At 46.4% G+C, this 14308-nt stretch overlaps 1 protein-coding gene and 1 long non-coding RNA gene across 3 annotated transcripts; both read left to right on the forward strand.

Annotated features, from left to right (window-relative positions):
* Window positions 1-4336: 4336 nt before the first annotated feature.
* On the forward strand, window positions 4337-7030 carry LOC142463635 (uncharacterized). 2 transcript variants are annotated; one of them, XR_012787473.1, is made up of 4 exons: window positions 4337-5025; window positions 5501-5967; window positions 6067-6194; window positions 6527-7030. It is a non-coding gene; the product is annotated as an uncharacterized LOC142463635 (long non-coding RNA). The 2 variants fall into 2 exon arrangements; XR_012787474.1 differs by lacking the exon at window positions 5501-5967.
* Window positions 7031-7034: 4 nt separating this feature from the next.
* Window positions 7035-14095, forward strand: LOC142463633 (taste receptor type 2 member 9-like). Its single transcript, XM_075566603.1, has 2 exons — window positions 7035-7122; window positions 12427-14095. Exon 2 carries the CDS (start codon window positions 12851-12853, stop codon window positions 13778-13780), a length of 930 nt encoding a protein of 309 aa, XP_075422718.1. The 5' UTR covers window positions 7035-7122; window positions 12427-12850; the 3' UTR covers window positions 13781-14095.
* Window positions 14096-14308: the final 213 nt, after the last annotated feature.

The raw sequence follows: 14308 nt of genomic DNA on the forward strand, positions 1-14308 counted from the left end.
GACGTACCCTGCGCCGGCGACTGAGAATGTAGGTTCCCCATAATTCTCCTGTATTACACAATCAATGCCAGTCGATCGTGTACCAATAAGGTGCCCACTACTTGGTAGAATATAGAGCTAAGGAGCAGTGGTATTAAAAAATAAAATAGTCACCTGTTGCTCCTTAACAAAATCTTCTCTTCCAAGTTTTTTGAGACTTACCACCTTAATAACTGCAGTATTATACCTTCTGAGCCCTGAATTGGCCTGCCATTTAGCATAAGGTATAATCTGACCTATCCCCGATCAACGCCAGTCGATCGTGTACTAATAAGGTGCCCCAACCCTTGGAATAATATAAGTAGAATATAGAGTTAAGGACCAGTGGCCTTAAAAATAGTTACCTGCTGTTCCTTAACAATAGTTCTCTCCCCAAGTTCTAGGAGACGTAACACCTTATTAATTATTATACCTTCTGGGCCCTTACTTGGCCCTGCCATTTAGCGGCACACGGTATAACCTGAATTTATGGCGATAATACAAAAACAACAATAACAATACCTGATCAGTATAATATTGATAAACTCACTTGATACAGGGTGTCCCGTCACTCAGGTAGGTTGCCCATAAAGAACAAACTGTCTACAGATTACTCAAACAATTAATCTAACGGCTTTTTTTGTTAAAAAGGATAAAGCCATACCTTATTCCAAGTGTGCACGTTTGAGTAATGTAGGCAGCTGCTCCGTCTGGGCTTTCCTGGTCCCGAGATGTTGGGTCCCTATTCGGGCGCCACCTGTCAAAGCGTAGAAATAAAATCAATGAGTAAAGGGTTCAAAAAAGTAACAACATGAGTTTATCTGTACTAAGGCACAATTGAGAGAAAAGAATTCCAACAAGGAACTCAGGCCTCTGAAGACATATTGCTTAGTATCACATTTTATACATTTCAAAATGAGTAATACACCCCTTAAGGGGGCTGGCTTAGAGATAAATGATAATATGATGACATGCAAAAATACATATTGGTTGATACCTAAATATGCTGCATACGCTATATTCTTATCGATAATTTACCATAATGTGGGCCTCTTAACCTTGTGACATAAGGGAGTTACTGTGTCCAGCCCTGTATGTATGCTGAAGCTGTTGGATAAGAGAACCTACTGTAAGGTCAGCAGAATTATCTAAGGCAGGAAAAACTGCTTACGAGTGTAATTTCAATTCTTGCACGCCTCGTAGGAATTACACAAGGGCGAGTTACATTTAGGAGCGATACTCTGCAGAATCAAACATTCACAGTTCATTCACGAATGAAACAAATTGGCATACATATAAGCATACGGTTAGGCCAAAATGGAGGTGATGATAGCCACACACATTATCTCAATCTTCACAGTCTCTTTCGTTATATTCTTAGCGGGACTTGTTAATGTGCAGAATATTAATCTGAACAAAACCTTTCTGGAAATTACAATTATTTTTTGCTATTTTTTGCGTGGGAACTTTACCATGTTACTGACAAACCCTTTTTGTGTTTTCTGAACCCTCCCGTCACTTTTCTGTGAAGCTGGAAACACATTTTATTCTTACTGTAAATTCAGGAAAATAACTGATACGGCCCAAATAAAGGTTCGGTGCCAGAGATGTAATCTGAGAGATCCCAACCAGAACATCTAGAATAAACCCAGAAAGGAGACACCAGGACATTTGCATGTGCTTTGCACACACGTTTTTTTTATCCCGGCTCTGCCCATGTGCCAGTCAGATACCGAGGCATCAGGTGTAACGCTCATACATCAGAAAGGGAAAGCAGTAACACACGCAGAAGAGCAATATGCTGAATTGGGTTGATATATTGGTGGTAACCATCAGTATAATTCCCTGCATAGCAGGCACCATCTTCAACTCGTGTATCATGGCTGTGAGCTACAGAAACTGGAGAAATGATATCAGCCTGAATCAGTGTGATCTAATCCTACTTAGTATGGGACTGTCTAATTTAGCCCTGCTTTGTATACTGAATGCAGAGTTTTTTCCTTTACCTGGTCCCATCTCACCTCCGGTTCTACAGAGAGATCAACTCAGCTTTGATTTTTCTTGAGATAGTCATAATTTATTTAAACATCTGGCTCACTGGCTGGCTCTGTGTCTACTACTGCATCAAAATTGCCAACTTCATGCATCGTCTCTTCCTCCGAGTGAAGCTATGGGTTTCTTCTGTGTTGCAGAAGCTGCTGCTGATGTCAGCCGTGGGATCCTTTATTATAAGTGTCCCATCGCTGTGGACTTGTCGGCAAATAGATCCCCAGGAAAACAGCACTCACAGTCTCATAGCCAACTGCAGTGCGGTCAGTGAAACATCTGCTGTTTATATCTCTAATATAGTCATTGCGGCCGTGCTAGGATGCTGTTTGCCCTTCCTGCTATCTCTCATTTCTATTGGGCTCACACTGACTTCTCTCTGAGGACACGTCTGGAGGATGAAGCAGAAGACATCAGACTTCAGCATTCCCCAGTTACAGGTTCATTCCAGAGCAGTCAGGACCATGATACTACTTGTTGTCCTCTCCATGGCTGTCTGCATAACACAGCTATGACCCCCTGCTACATCCTCAAAATAGAGAATTTATTTTAAGGGCCATTGACTTCATATTGAAGCACAATTATTTCATGTTTCTCTAAGACTTCTACATACAGGTTTGCGGAACAGCAATGGGTACTCGTTTTGCCCCAAGTTTCGAGAACCTGTATGTGGGGGACTGGGAGAGCAACTGTACTTGGGCCAACAACCCTTTTTCGAGCAACATCATTAAGTGGCGGCGCTACATTGATGACGTCCTGGTGGTGTGGGATGGAGATTTAGAGTCAGTCAATCATTTTATGTCTTTTATTAATGAAAATAATTACAATCTGATTTTTACACATCAAACAGACAAAGAAGTGATGAACTATTTAGATCTTAGACTGACTTCTACTTGTGATGGAACAGTAATATCAGAAACTTTTTTCAAAGAAGTGGACACTAATAACTTGCTAATGGCAACGAGCAATCATAAAGACACCTGGATTAAAAATATCCCAGCAGGTCAGTTCATGAGGTTGAAAAGAAAGTGTACGAATAACGAAACCTTTCTGAAGCAAGCAGATAGACTTTTAATTCGCTTTATTGAAAGGGGTTACAAACCTGATCACCTCAATAAGGTATTAGAAAGAGTCCATCTTATGGACCGTGATGAACTGTTAATGCAAAGAAGTAAAAAATCCAGAAATCTGAACCCTGCTAAAATAGATGTGGCATTTGTGACTAATTTCAACACAGCTCATAAGAGTATAGAGAAAGTAGTCAGCAAACATTGGGCAATCTTAGAGAATGATCCGGTTCTGTGTGAGCATTTGTTCAAAAGACCTAGATTCATTTATAGGAAAGCAACCAATCTAAAAAACTTTTTATCTCCAAGCGACATTGGACAATTGACATGTAAACAAACAGAAAAGAGTTGGTTAGGGACAAAACCAGTAGGAAATTGTGCTAAGTGTTCAATTTGCAAATATATGCATCCTAACCGCAAAACCTTCACCTCTAAAAAAAACAAAGAAACTTTTATGGTAGATGATTTTATTACGTGCGATTCAACCTACATAGTGTATTTACTGGAGTGCGCCTGTGGGTTACACTATGTGGGCAGAACAAAACGCAACTTGAAAATTAGGATACAAGAACACATACGCAATATCAAAAATGGCTTTGAGAAGCACAGTGTTTCCAGACATTTCCTGATTAAACATCAAAAAGACCCTTCCTCTCTGACATTTATGGGAATTAAGCATGTGCCAAATGATAGAAGGGGGGGGGGGGGGGGATAGATTGAAAGCTCTATCCGCTCAGGAATCTTTCTGGATCCACAAACTAGACTGTATGTTTCCTAAGGGACTGAATGAAGACCTTGATGTATGGGCTTTTTATTAATAAGACAGTAAAGGGTTAATTAATATCCTCCTCTGTGCAAGTATAGAGTCTTATGATTCAGTACTTGAATGACCCACCAGTTTTTCATTGAACAAGCATTGCTAGCAATATTTAGTAATATTGAGCAACAGTATATCACTAAATTTTAGTACATTTTTAAGATGTAATAAAGTATTTTATGTGTATTTTAATTTTTCTTTTCCTCCCTTTTTCTCTTTTACAGAGTGAATTTTGTATAGTAAAAATTTGTTTTAAATATGTTATTTATAATGCGAATCCAATGTCCCGCCCACTAATGCTGATTTATGTAATTTGATTGGCCTGGACTTTAAGTGACAGACCAATAACAGCAGTATGGTGTATATTCAATACCCTGGGGTTGGCACATTGAATTTATCCCTGATGAAGAGGCTGTATTGAGCTTCGAAACACGTTGGATTATATATATATACTTTTTATCTATGTGTGGTACCTTTTAATAGTTCCATTTTGCCCTATTGTAAGTTCGGGACATTATTGAGCAAGCCCTGTGTGTTCGTGCAACTCCGGGTTCTTCAGTTTGGGCCCGCCTTGTGTTCAGCAGCGTCCCTGTGAGTGACGTCATCATTGCGCACCCAGGAGGACTGTGTACCGAGTGCTGCTGGAGCTGACTGCGTTCGTGGCAATTGCTCCGTGTACACCCGTGATCGGGACTTTAACCACGTGGTGCTGAGCGTGAGCAGTAAAGCAAGACGATCCGAGCTGATTCCTTCGTCCAAGAAACAGATGATTCAGCTGCAGGGTGAGGATATCGTGCCAGATGCAGAACAACTCTGAGCCCCAGCAGGAATCCAGTTACCAGAGTGACTACCTCCAAGTCTCCCGCGTTGCTGTGTGGTAACATCACGTGTTGTTACACGTATATGCTTATTGTCAATTTCCTAATGTACGCAGAATACTTACCAATTTTACCTAAACACTGTTTTTGATATACTTCACGATTTGTGTTTTGCGCTTTTTTTTCTTGTCTTTATAACACAGCTATACCTCCTCTTCTTTCCCGATGATCCGGAAAACATTTTGATAACAATCTGTTGGTACGTTACCATGTCCTACCCCACAGCACAAGCCTTCCTCCTAATCCAGGGGAACACCAAGTTAAGGAGAGTGTGTCAGGGGCTCCTACACTGCATTAACCCTTTGAGAGCCTCATGACACTGACCATGGACTTTTTTAGCTCATGTTCTAGAGGAGATCGGGTTCCGTGCTCATGTGGAGAGCAGCGCATGATCTTTCAATAAAGAAGTGTATCCCGTTTGTTGTGACAAGTGTATTTTGGGACTGAACACATTTTATGTAGCTGCTTTTGCAAGTCCTCTGGGAGTGGGATCCAGTCTCTGACCCCACGGTTCTGTCTGAATTTATTACTGTACTTTATTTAATACCTTGTGTAGCTGTCACATCCACATTAGTTTCTTCATCATGTAATGAGCCACTTACACTGCGGGTGTCTGTAACACAATAAATATACAACTGCTAGTAATAAATGTGCTCCCTTGTTTGTGTTTATAGACAGGTAATTGTACAGAGGGAAGGTACCGATGTAACAGCAGAACCAGAGCAGGAGATAATGTCTCTCACTCGCCCAGGACTGGGAATGTATATAATATATCTAATTCCATACGGACAGGAAGGTGCTGTCTGTCACATGTTTGACACCCCTGAAGAAGTCCATGCTATCGGACGAAACGCGTAGGGTTTTCTCCTGTGTGCTCAGACTTTGTGAAGCAGTCAGCTCCCCTCCGCCGTGAGATCAGCTGCGCTGGTTTTCTGTGCCTTCCCGCTTGTGCGTCCTGCATTGCTGCTTACTACCACGGAGCCTTAAGATCCTCCTCTACTGCTGGAATGCTAAGAGAGCCGGTCCGTGACGTCAGACGCCGCTTGTATGCGGAAGAAGCAGATGTACAGCAGCTGACTGGAGCTTTCTTACTGCGTCTGAACCCAGAGTGGTTTAATTGCTTTTTTATTCCCTGGAGCATGTGAGTGTATTGGAGCCTCCTTGATCGAGTGTATTATTAATTAAATTGTGTTGCACTATATTCTTTCTTTTTTCTTTACATATGCTGCCTTATTTGAAGTGAGATTCCCAGTGATTGTTCCACCTTGGAGAGGAATACTGCGCTCTGTGTCCTCCCCCAGATGTCACATACAGCTCGTCACAGGAAGTCTAAGGAACACACACACGGCACCCGAAATATGATGCAACGTGAGGCTCAGTTTAGATTTTTTTTTCACCTCCTTACACAATTGTCCAACGTTCTTAAATATGAGATGCACCGTCTGTGCGTGGATCTCACTTCTCTTCCTGACCCCATAAAGTTCCACTTACACGACTTGCGCCCGTAATGTATAGGGTTTCTGTTTTAATTCTTTTTTCTATCTATATATTTCTGAAACCGTTGTATGCGTGTCTGGTTGTCCTGTCCCTCAGGCCAATGAGATTGCTCCCTTGGCCCACCCGCCCCCGCACACCACTCATTGGCCTGAGGCGGAGTGACGGGCCAAAGGTCTCACACACACTCTCTCTCTCTTTCCTAGTGGCCGTCACTCTCCCCCCTCAGGCACAAATACCACTCCCCCCCCCCAAACCCAGACGCTCCGCAACATCCCCACCATGTTCGCCGCCCTGCACCGGCTCCCGGATGGAGGGGAAGCGTGGCGCGGCCCTCCTGGTCAGCAGCAAACTCCAGCCTCCTCCCCCCTTGCTTCCAACATAGAACGGAGGGGAAGCACGGTGCGGCGCGTTCCTCCTGCACTCACCCTCACGTGCACCGGCTCCCGGGCAGAGGGGAAGCGCGGCGCGGGCCTCCTGCACTCACCCTCACGTGCACCGGCTTCCGGTCGGAGGGGAAGCGCGGCGCGGGTCTCCTGCACTCACCCTCACGTGCACCGGCTCCTGGGCGGAGGGGAAGCGCGGCGCGGGCCTCCTGCACTCACCCTCACATGCACCGGCTCCCGGATGGAGGAAAAGCGCGGCGCGGCCCTTCTGCCCCAGCCGCAAACTCTAGCCTCCTCCACCCCTCGCTCCCAACAAGGAACGCAGGGGAATCGCGGCGTGAGTCTCTTGCCGAACTCACCTCCTATCAGTGCCAGGAGGGGAACCGTCTGCTGCCAGGAACCACCACTCGGTCAAGGTAAGTCTCCCACCCACTGTCACCCAGTCAAAGTCAACCACACACCCACCCAGTCACTCACCCACACACCCAGTCACTCACCCACACACCCACCCAGTCACTCACCCACACACCCACTCAGTCACTCACCCACACACCCACTCACTAACCCAGACACCTACCCAGTCACCCACCCAGTCACTCAGTCAGTCATCCACCCAGTCACTCAGTCACCCACCCAGTCACTCACCCACACACCCACCCAGTCAATCACCCACACACCCACTCAGTCACTCACCCACACACCCACTCACTAACCCAGACACCTACCCAGTCACCTAGTCAGTTACCCACCCAGTCACTCAGTCAGTCATCCACCCACTCTGTCAGTCAGTCACCCACCCGGTCACTCAGTCAGTCACCCACCCGGTCACTCAGTCGTTCACCCACCCGGTCAGTCAGTCACCCACCCGGTCACTCATTCAGTCACCCACACAGTCACTCAGTCAGTCACCCACCCAGTCACCCACCCAGTCTCCCACACACCCATCCACTCACCCACCCACCCACTTACCCACCCACTCGCCCACCCACTCACCCACCCATTCACACACCCAGTCACCCAAATTCACCCACCCACCCAGTCACCCAAATTCACCCACCCATTCACCCACCCAACGGATTCACCCACCCAGTCACCCACCCATTCACCAACCCAAGTCACCCATTCACCCACCCAGTCACCCACCCACCCAGTGAACACACCCAACTATTCACCCACCCATTCACCCATCCATTCACCCCACCCACCCATTCACCCACCCACAGTCACCCATTCACCCACCCACAGTCACCCATTCACCCACCCAGTCCGTCAGTCACCCAGTCAGTCACCCACCCAGTCAGTCAGTCAGTCACCCACCCTGTCAGACACCCACCCAGTCAGTCAGTCAGCCAGTCACCCACCCAGTCAGTCACCCAGTCAGTCACTCAGTCAGTCACCCACCCAGTCAGTTAGTCAAAGGCAGTCACCCAAAAGTCAGTCACCCAGTCAGTCAGTCACCCACCCACCCAGTCAGTCAGTCAGTCACCAACCCAGTCAGTCACCCACCCAGTCAGTCAGTCACCCACCCACAAACCCACCCAGTCACCCACCCACCCAGTCGCCCACCCACCCAGTCAGTCACCCACCCAGTCAGTCACCCATAGTCAGTCACCCAGTCAGTCAGTCAGTCACCCACCCACCCAGTCAGTCACCCACCCACCCAGTCAGTCACCCATAGTCAGTCACCCACCCAGTCAATCCCCATCCACCCAGTCAGTCAAAAGTCAGTCACCTACCCACCCAGTCAGTCATACCCTAGTCAGTCAGTCACCCACCCACCCAGTCACTCAGTCAGTCACCCACCCAGTCAACCACCAACCCACCCAGTCACCCACCCAGTCAGTCACCCACCCATTCCATCACCAACCCAGTCACCCACCCATTCCGTCACCCACCCACCCAGTCAGTCAGTCACCGACCCCATCCACCCACTCACCGACCGACCCACTCACCGACCAACCAAAACCCACTCAGTCACTCACCGACCCACCCACTCACCGACCCACCCACTCACCAACCCACCCAACCCAGTCACCGAACCCAGAAAAAGTCACCCAGTCACCTACCCAGAAAAAGTCCCCGTCACCGACCCACCCACCGACCCAAAAAAAGTCACCCAGTCACCGACCCACCCACCAACCCCAAAAAAGTCACCAAGTCACCGCACCCACCGACCCAAAGTCACCCAGTCACCGACCCACACACTCAGTCAAGTGTCACCCACCCACTCAGTCAAGTGTCACCCACCCACTCAGTCAAGTGTCACCCACCCACTCAGTCAAGTGCCACCCACCCTCTCAGTCAAGTGTCACCCACCCACTCAGTCAAGTGTCACCCACCCACTCAGTCAAGTGTCACCCACCCACTCACTCAACCGCACACTCAGTCAACTCAGTCACCCACCTAGCTGTCAACCCTGTTGCCCGCCCCCCCAAAATTACATCCCGGGCAACGCCGGGTATATCAGCTAGTATTATATAAACTCTGATCCTATACTGGGCCTCATGCAAGAAAACTCTGATAGAAAAAATCACCACAATTTTTAAATCGCCATTTTTGATAGCATTGCTATCACGGTTCGCAGAAAGGCCTGAATACCAGTGATAGCCACTTTTGCTAAATTGGCGAGTAGCCAGCGACGATAGGATCTACCCTCTAAAAAGGGCTCACCCGGTGAGTTCTATCTGTTGCAGAGAGAGAGAGCCGTCTCTTCCTGCGCAAATCTCGCCGGGATAAAAATATTTTTAATTTAAATTATATAACTAGTGTTTGTGAGCAGGGGGTCTCCGCAGCAGAACTGAGTTGGTTTCAGGTCCAGGGACCCCCTGCTTCCCAAGATACAGGTCCCGTTATTGGGTGGCGGTATCTCCTATGCAATGAAATGTACCGGTCACGTGACGCGAGACATTTCAATGCATTGGAGATACCGGCACCCAAGAATGGGGCCTGTATCTCGTTCAGCAGGGGGTCCCCAGACCTGAAACCGACGCGGTTCTGCTCCGGAGACCCCCTGCTCACGTACACTTGTCATAACATTTTTAATAAAATCTGTAGTAAGCACCAATGTACAATCCACCTCCTGTGCCCTCAAGTATTTAATTGATTATTAGAGGTTTTATTTAGGTAATTGATTGGTTGGCTAGTGCTTGTAATTTGTGTTTATGGGTGTTTAGGGGCTTGTTGAATGTGTTTTATTCTTGTGTATTTTGGACATTCCTGCTTTTGTATTATGGTGTTCATTGACTGCTATAGTAGCTTATCATGCCCATATTATATGGGTATGATGTACTACTATCGCAATCAATGGGTACAGGGTGGGTATAGTTGGTCCATGGTGGGTGGCAAGGCCTCCCGGGTGGGTAGTGGGGGAGGGTTGGTTAACCCCTTAATTACTTTAGTGATTATTAACTGCTAAGGTGATTAAGGGGCTAGGGGCCATTAGATTGTATGTTGTACGTATTCTATCTAGCAACGGAGGACATGGCCCTGCAGTATGCTGATGAGGATGCCCTTCATCTTGACAGGGTTAAGTAGAACGGTATTTATTTACTTTATTTATGCTGCCTGGCTAATGTTGTGTTTAATAATGGGCAAGTAGTCTATTATCCATATCTGGAAAATAGTTAATTTGCACATTACTGTACTGTATGTGTTTAGTGGGGGGGAGAGGTGAATTTATTGAAATGTAGGGCAAGTTTATTGTTTTTAAATACAGGAATGGTACTGCAGGCCAGCGGGGACCCACAGGGACAACCCGAGGACCCCAGATACCTTCAGGGACTACCCGAGGGCCCCCAAACACACGTGGGGATGATCTGGGGACCCCCAAACAACCGCGGGGACTACCCGGGGACACCAGACATCCATGGGAACCACCCCGGGTGCCCTTTGGGACCACGACACCCACGGGGACCACCCGGGGACACCTGACGGCCTGTGGTATTAATCATGTGTCTAAACAAATAAATAATGTTTTTATGTGGGGGCACAGGGGGTGGGTGGGCTATGTATTGGTGTTTATTACATATTGTAATGGTTATTGGGGGTCTAGGAGGTGGGTAGTAGGGCTGTTGTGTGTATTTTGGTTTATTGTTGGTAGTGGGGGTGGGTGAAGTGGGTAGTAGCCCCAAGAATGTATGTTTAGGCCTACCGGGTGGATAGAGGGAGGGGTTAACCCCTTCATTACCTTAGTGGTATTAACCGCTAAAGTAATGAAGGGATTAAGTCCATCCGCAACTTTCCCAGAGGGAAAAAAAGATTGTACGCACGATAAGCCAGTTTTGGGCACGTCCGATAGAAAATGGGCTGAGGGCCTTAGTGAATCGCGCCGCGGCTTAATTTTTTATCGGATGTGATCATTTTTTTGAGACCGGCGCGAAAGTTCGGAGCTTAGTGCATAGCCCCCTGAGACAGAAGCGGGGACCAAGTTCTAAACATATAACGTAGCGGTCCCTGTTGGGTATTCTCCAGGGAAGCTCGGGTCGGGGTAAGCCTTCCGAAACAGGCACCCTGCACCTATTTGAGGCGTTTTCAATCGCAGACCCCCAGTAGGTGCGTATTCCGTCTGTATTTTGTATTTCATTGTGTGTACGCGGGTTTACCCGAATAAAAGTGCTGGTCTCCCGTGACAATGATATATTCCTACAACTCTAGTCTCCTTCTGTCACTCCGCCCTCTTCTTGCTGCAGTTCCTGTCGAACCCTCTCTTCATTACGTCCTTCAACCCCTTGGTATTTAAAATAAATAAAAGACAGGGTTTGCCGTGGTGGGCAAACATACAAAAAACAAACTCTCTCCCATCCCTTCTTAACTCACTTACCCTCCTGCTCCCCCACACTGCCAGAGAGGAGACAGGTCCAAGTGGTGTCCAATACACACAGTAGTCTAAGGTACAGAGCAACGCCAGCAACTTCCCATGGAAGAAAGGGAGATTTCTACCACAAACTATTACACCAAACGGCTCAGGCAGCACAGCATGCTGGGGGATTAACCCTTTCCTCTCACAGTCAGGGTCTTTGGCTTTGCCAGGTGCTCTATAAAGTTATTATAATAACAGCATCTCCTCATATCACCCGATACTGCCGGGAGTATTAATGTCATCTATCACATTTGAATCTTTCCAAATGAAATGTTCTCTTCATCAAAGTTATTTGGAAATGCAAATGAAAGTCACAGAGCTGCCACCTCCGGGTAACATTATACTAGTGCTGGCTGAGGCCTTCAACTGGGTTTGGAAATGGGTAAAACTGGGTTTGGAAGTCAGAAAATTCTCAAAACAAGCACTTAAAATTATATTCAGTTTATATAATTGGAAATTCCCCCTTTACAAACCATATTATACACAATTAATCAAGAAACAACCAGAACAGTATTTCCTATGAGGAGAATGGCGGCCAGCATTGTGTACCCTCCCACGTATAACATTTACAGGAAGATAGCTCGGGAACGCACACACCCAGAAAGGGAGAAATCTCTGCACAGAACATAAAGTCTCCGGCTGTTTGGCTTCTCATTATGTTAAATAATTACCCCCATATTGTACTGCAGGTCTCTGTATCTCATGTCTGTTCATGATGGTCGCAGCAGTCTAGGAGAGAGCCATATACATTTAGAATGTACGCTGCACCTCCCTTAGCCCTGTATATAACCTTTAGGTAACACTTGGGTGTCTAGATTGGGAAAGTGTACCAGAAATAATCTGTTTTAATCTCTTTCGTTAGATTTTTAGCGGGACTCGTTAATGTGGAGAATATTAATCTGAACAAAACCTTTCTGGAAATTAAAATTATTTTTTGCTATTTTTTGCGTGGGAACTTTACCACGTTACTGACAAACCCTTTTTATGTTCTCTGAACCCTCCCGTCACTTTTCTCTGAAGCTGGAAACACATTTGATTCTTACTGTAAATTCAGGAAAATAACCGATACAGCCCAAATAAAGGTTCGGTGCCAGAGATGTGATCTGAGAGATCCCAACCATAACATAGAAGAAACCCAGAAAGGAGACACCAGGACATTTGCATGTGCTTTGCACACACGTTTATTTTATCCCGGCTCTGCCCCATGTGCCAGTCAGATACCGAGGCATCAGGTGTAATGCTCATACATCAGAGAGGAAGAGCAGTAACACACGCAGAAGAGCAATATGCTGACTTGGGTTGATATATTGGTGGTAACCATCAGTATAATTCCATGCATAGCAGGCACCATCTTCAACTCGTGTATCATGGCTGTGAGCTACAGAAACTGGAGAAAAGATATCAGCCTGAATCAGTGTGATCTCATCCTACTTAGTATGGGACTGTCTAATTTAGCCCTGCTTTGTATACTGAATGCAGAGTTGTTCCTTTACCTGATCCCATCTCACCTCCGGTTCTACAGAGAGATCAACTCAGCTTTGATTTTTCTTGAGATAGTCATAATTTATTTAAACATCTGGCTCACTGGCTGGCTCTGTGTCTACTACTGCATCAAAATTGCCAACTTCATGCATCGTCTCTTCTTCCGAGTGAAGCTATGGGTTTCTTCTGTGTTGCAGAAGCTGCAGCTGATGTCAGCCGTGGGATCCTTTATCATAAGTGTCCCATCACTGTGGACTTGTCGGCAAATAGATCCCCAGGAAAACAGCACTTACAGTCTCACAGCCAACTGCAGAGTGGTCAGTGAAACATCTGCTTTTTATATCTCTAACATAGTTATCGCGGCCGTGCTAGGATGCTGTTTGCCCTTCCTGCTATCATTCATTGCTATCGGGCTCACACTGACTTCTCTCTGGGGACACGTCTGGAGGATGAAGCAGAAGACATCAGACTTCAGCATTCCCCGGTTAAAGGTTCATTCCAGAGCAGCCAGGACCATGATACTGCTTGTTGTCCTCTCCATGGCTGTCTGCATAACACAGCTATACCTCCTCTTCTTTCCCGATGATCCGGAAAACATTTTGATAAAAATCTGTTGGTACGTTACCATGTCCTACCCCACAGCACAAGCCTTCCTCTTACTCCAGGGGAACACAAAGTTAAGGAGAGTGTGTCAGGGGCTCCTACACTGCATTAATCCTTTGAGAGCCTCATGACACTGACCATGGACTTTTTTAGCTCATGTTCTAGAGGAGATCGGGTTCCACATTCATGTGCAGAGCAACGCATGATCTTTCAATAAAGAAGTGTATCCCGTTTGTTGCGACAAACGTATTTTGGGACTGAACACATTTTATGTAGCTGCTTTTGCGAGTCCTCTGGAAGTGGGATCCAGTCTCTGACCCCACGGTTCTGGTTGGATTTATTACTGTACTTTAGTTAATACTTTGTGTGGCTGTCACATCCACATTAGTTTCTTCATCATGTAATGAGCCACTTACACTGCGGGTGTCTGTAACACAATAAATATACAACTGCTAGTAATAAATGTGCTCCCTTGTTTGTGTTTATGGACAGGTAATTGTACAGAGGGAAGTTACCGATGTAACAGCAGAACCAGAGCGGGAGCTAATGTCTCTCACTCGCCCAGGACTGGGAATGTATATAATATATCTAATTCCATACTGACAGGAAGGTGCTGTCTGTCACATACATCTCATCACAGGAAGTCTAAGGAACACACA

Source organism: Ascaphus truei, chromosome 11 (assembly GCF_040206685.1).
Source record: "Ascaphus truei isolate aAscTru1 chromosome 11, aAscTru1.hap1, whole genome shotgun sequence".
Taxonomy (NCBI): Eukaryota; Metazoa; Chordata; class Amphibia; order Anura; family Ascaphidae; genus Ascaphus; species Ascaphus truei.

Coding starts and splice junctions, on each gene's coding strand:
- LOC142463633 (XM_075566603.1), top strand. CDS start 12,851: ATGCTGACTTGGGTTGATATATTGGTGGTAACCATCAGTATAATTCCA.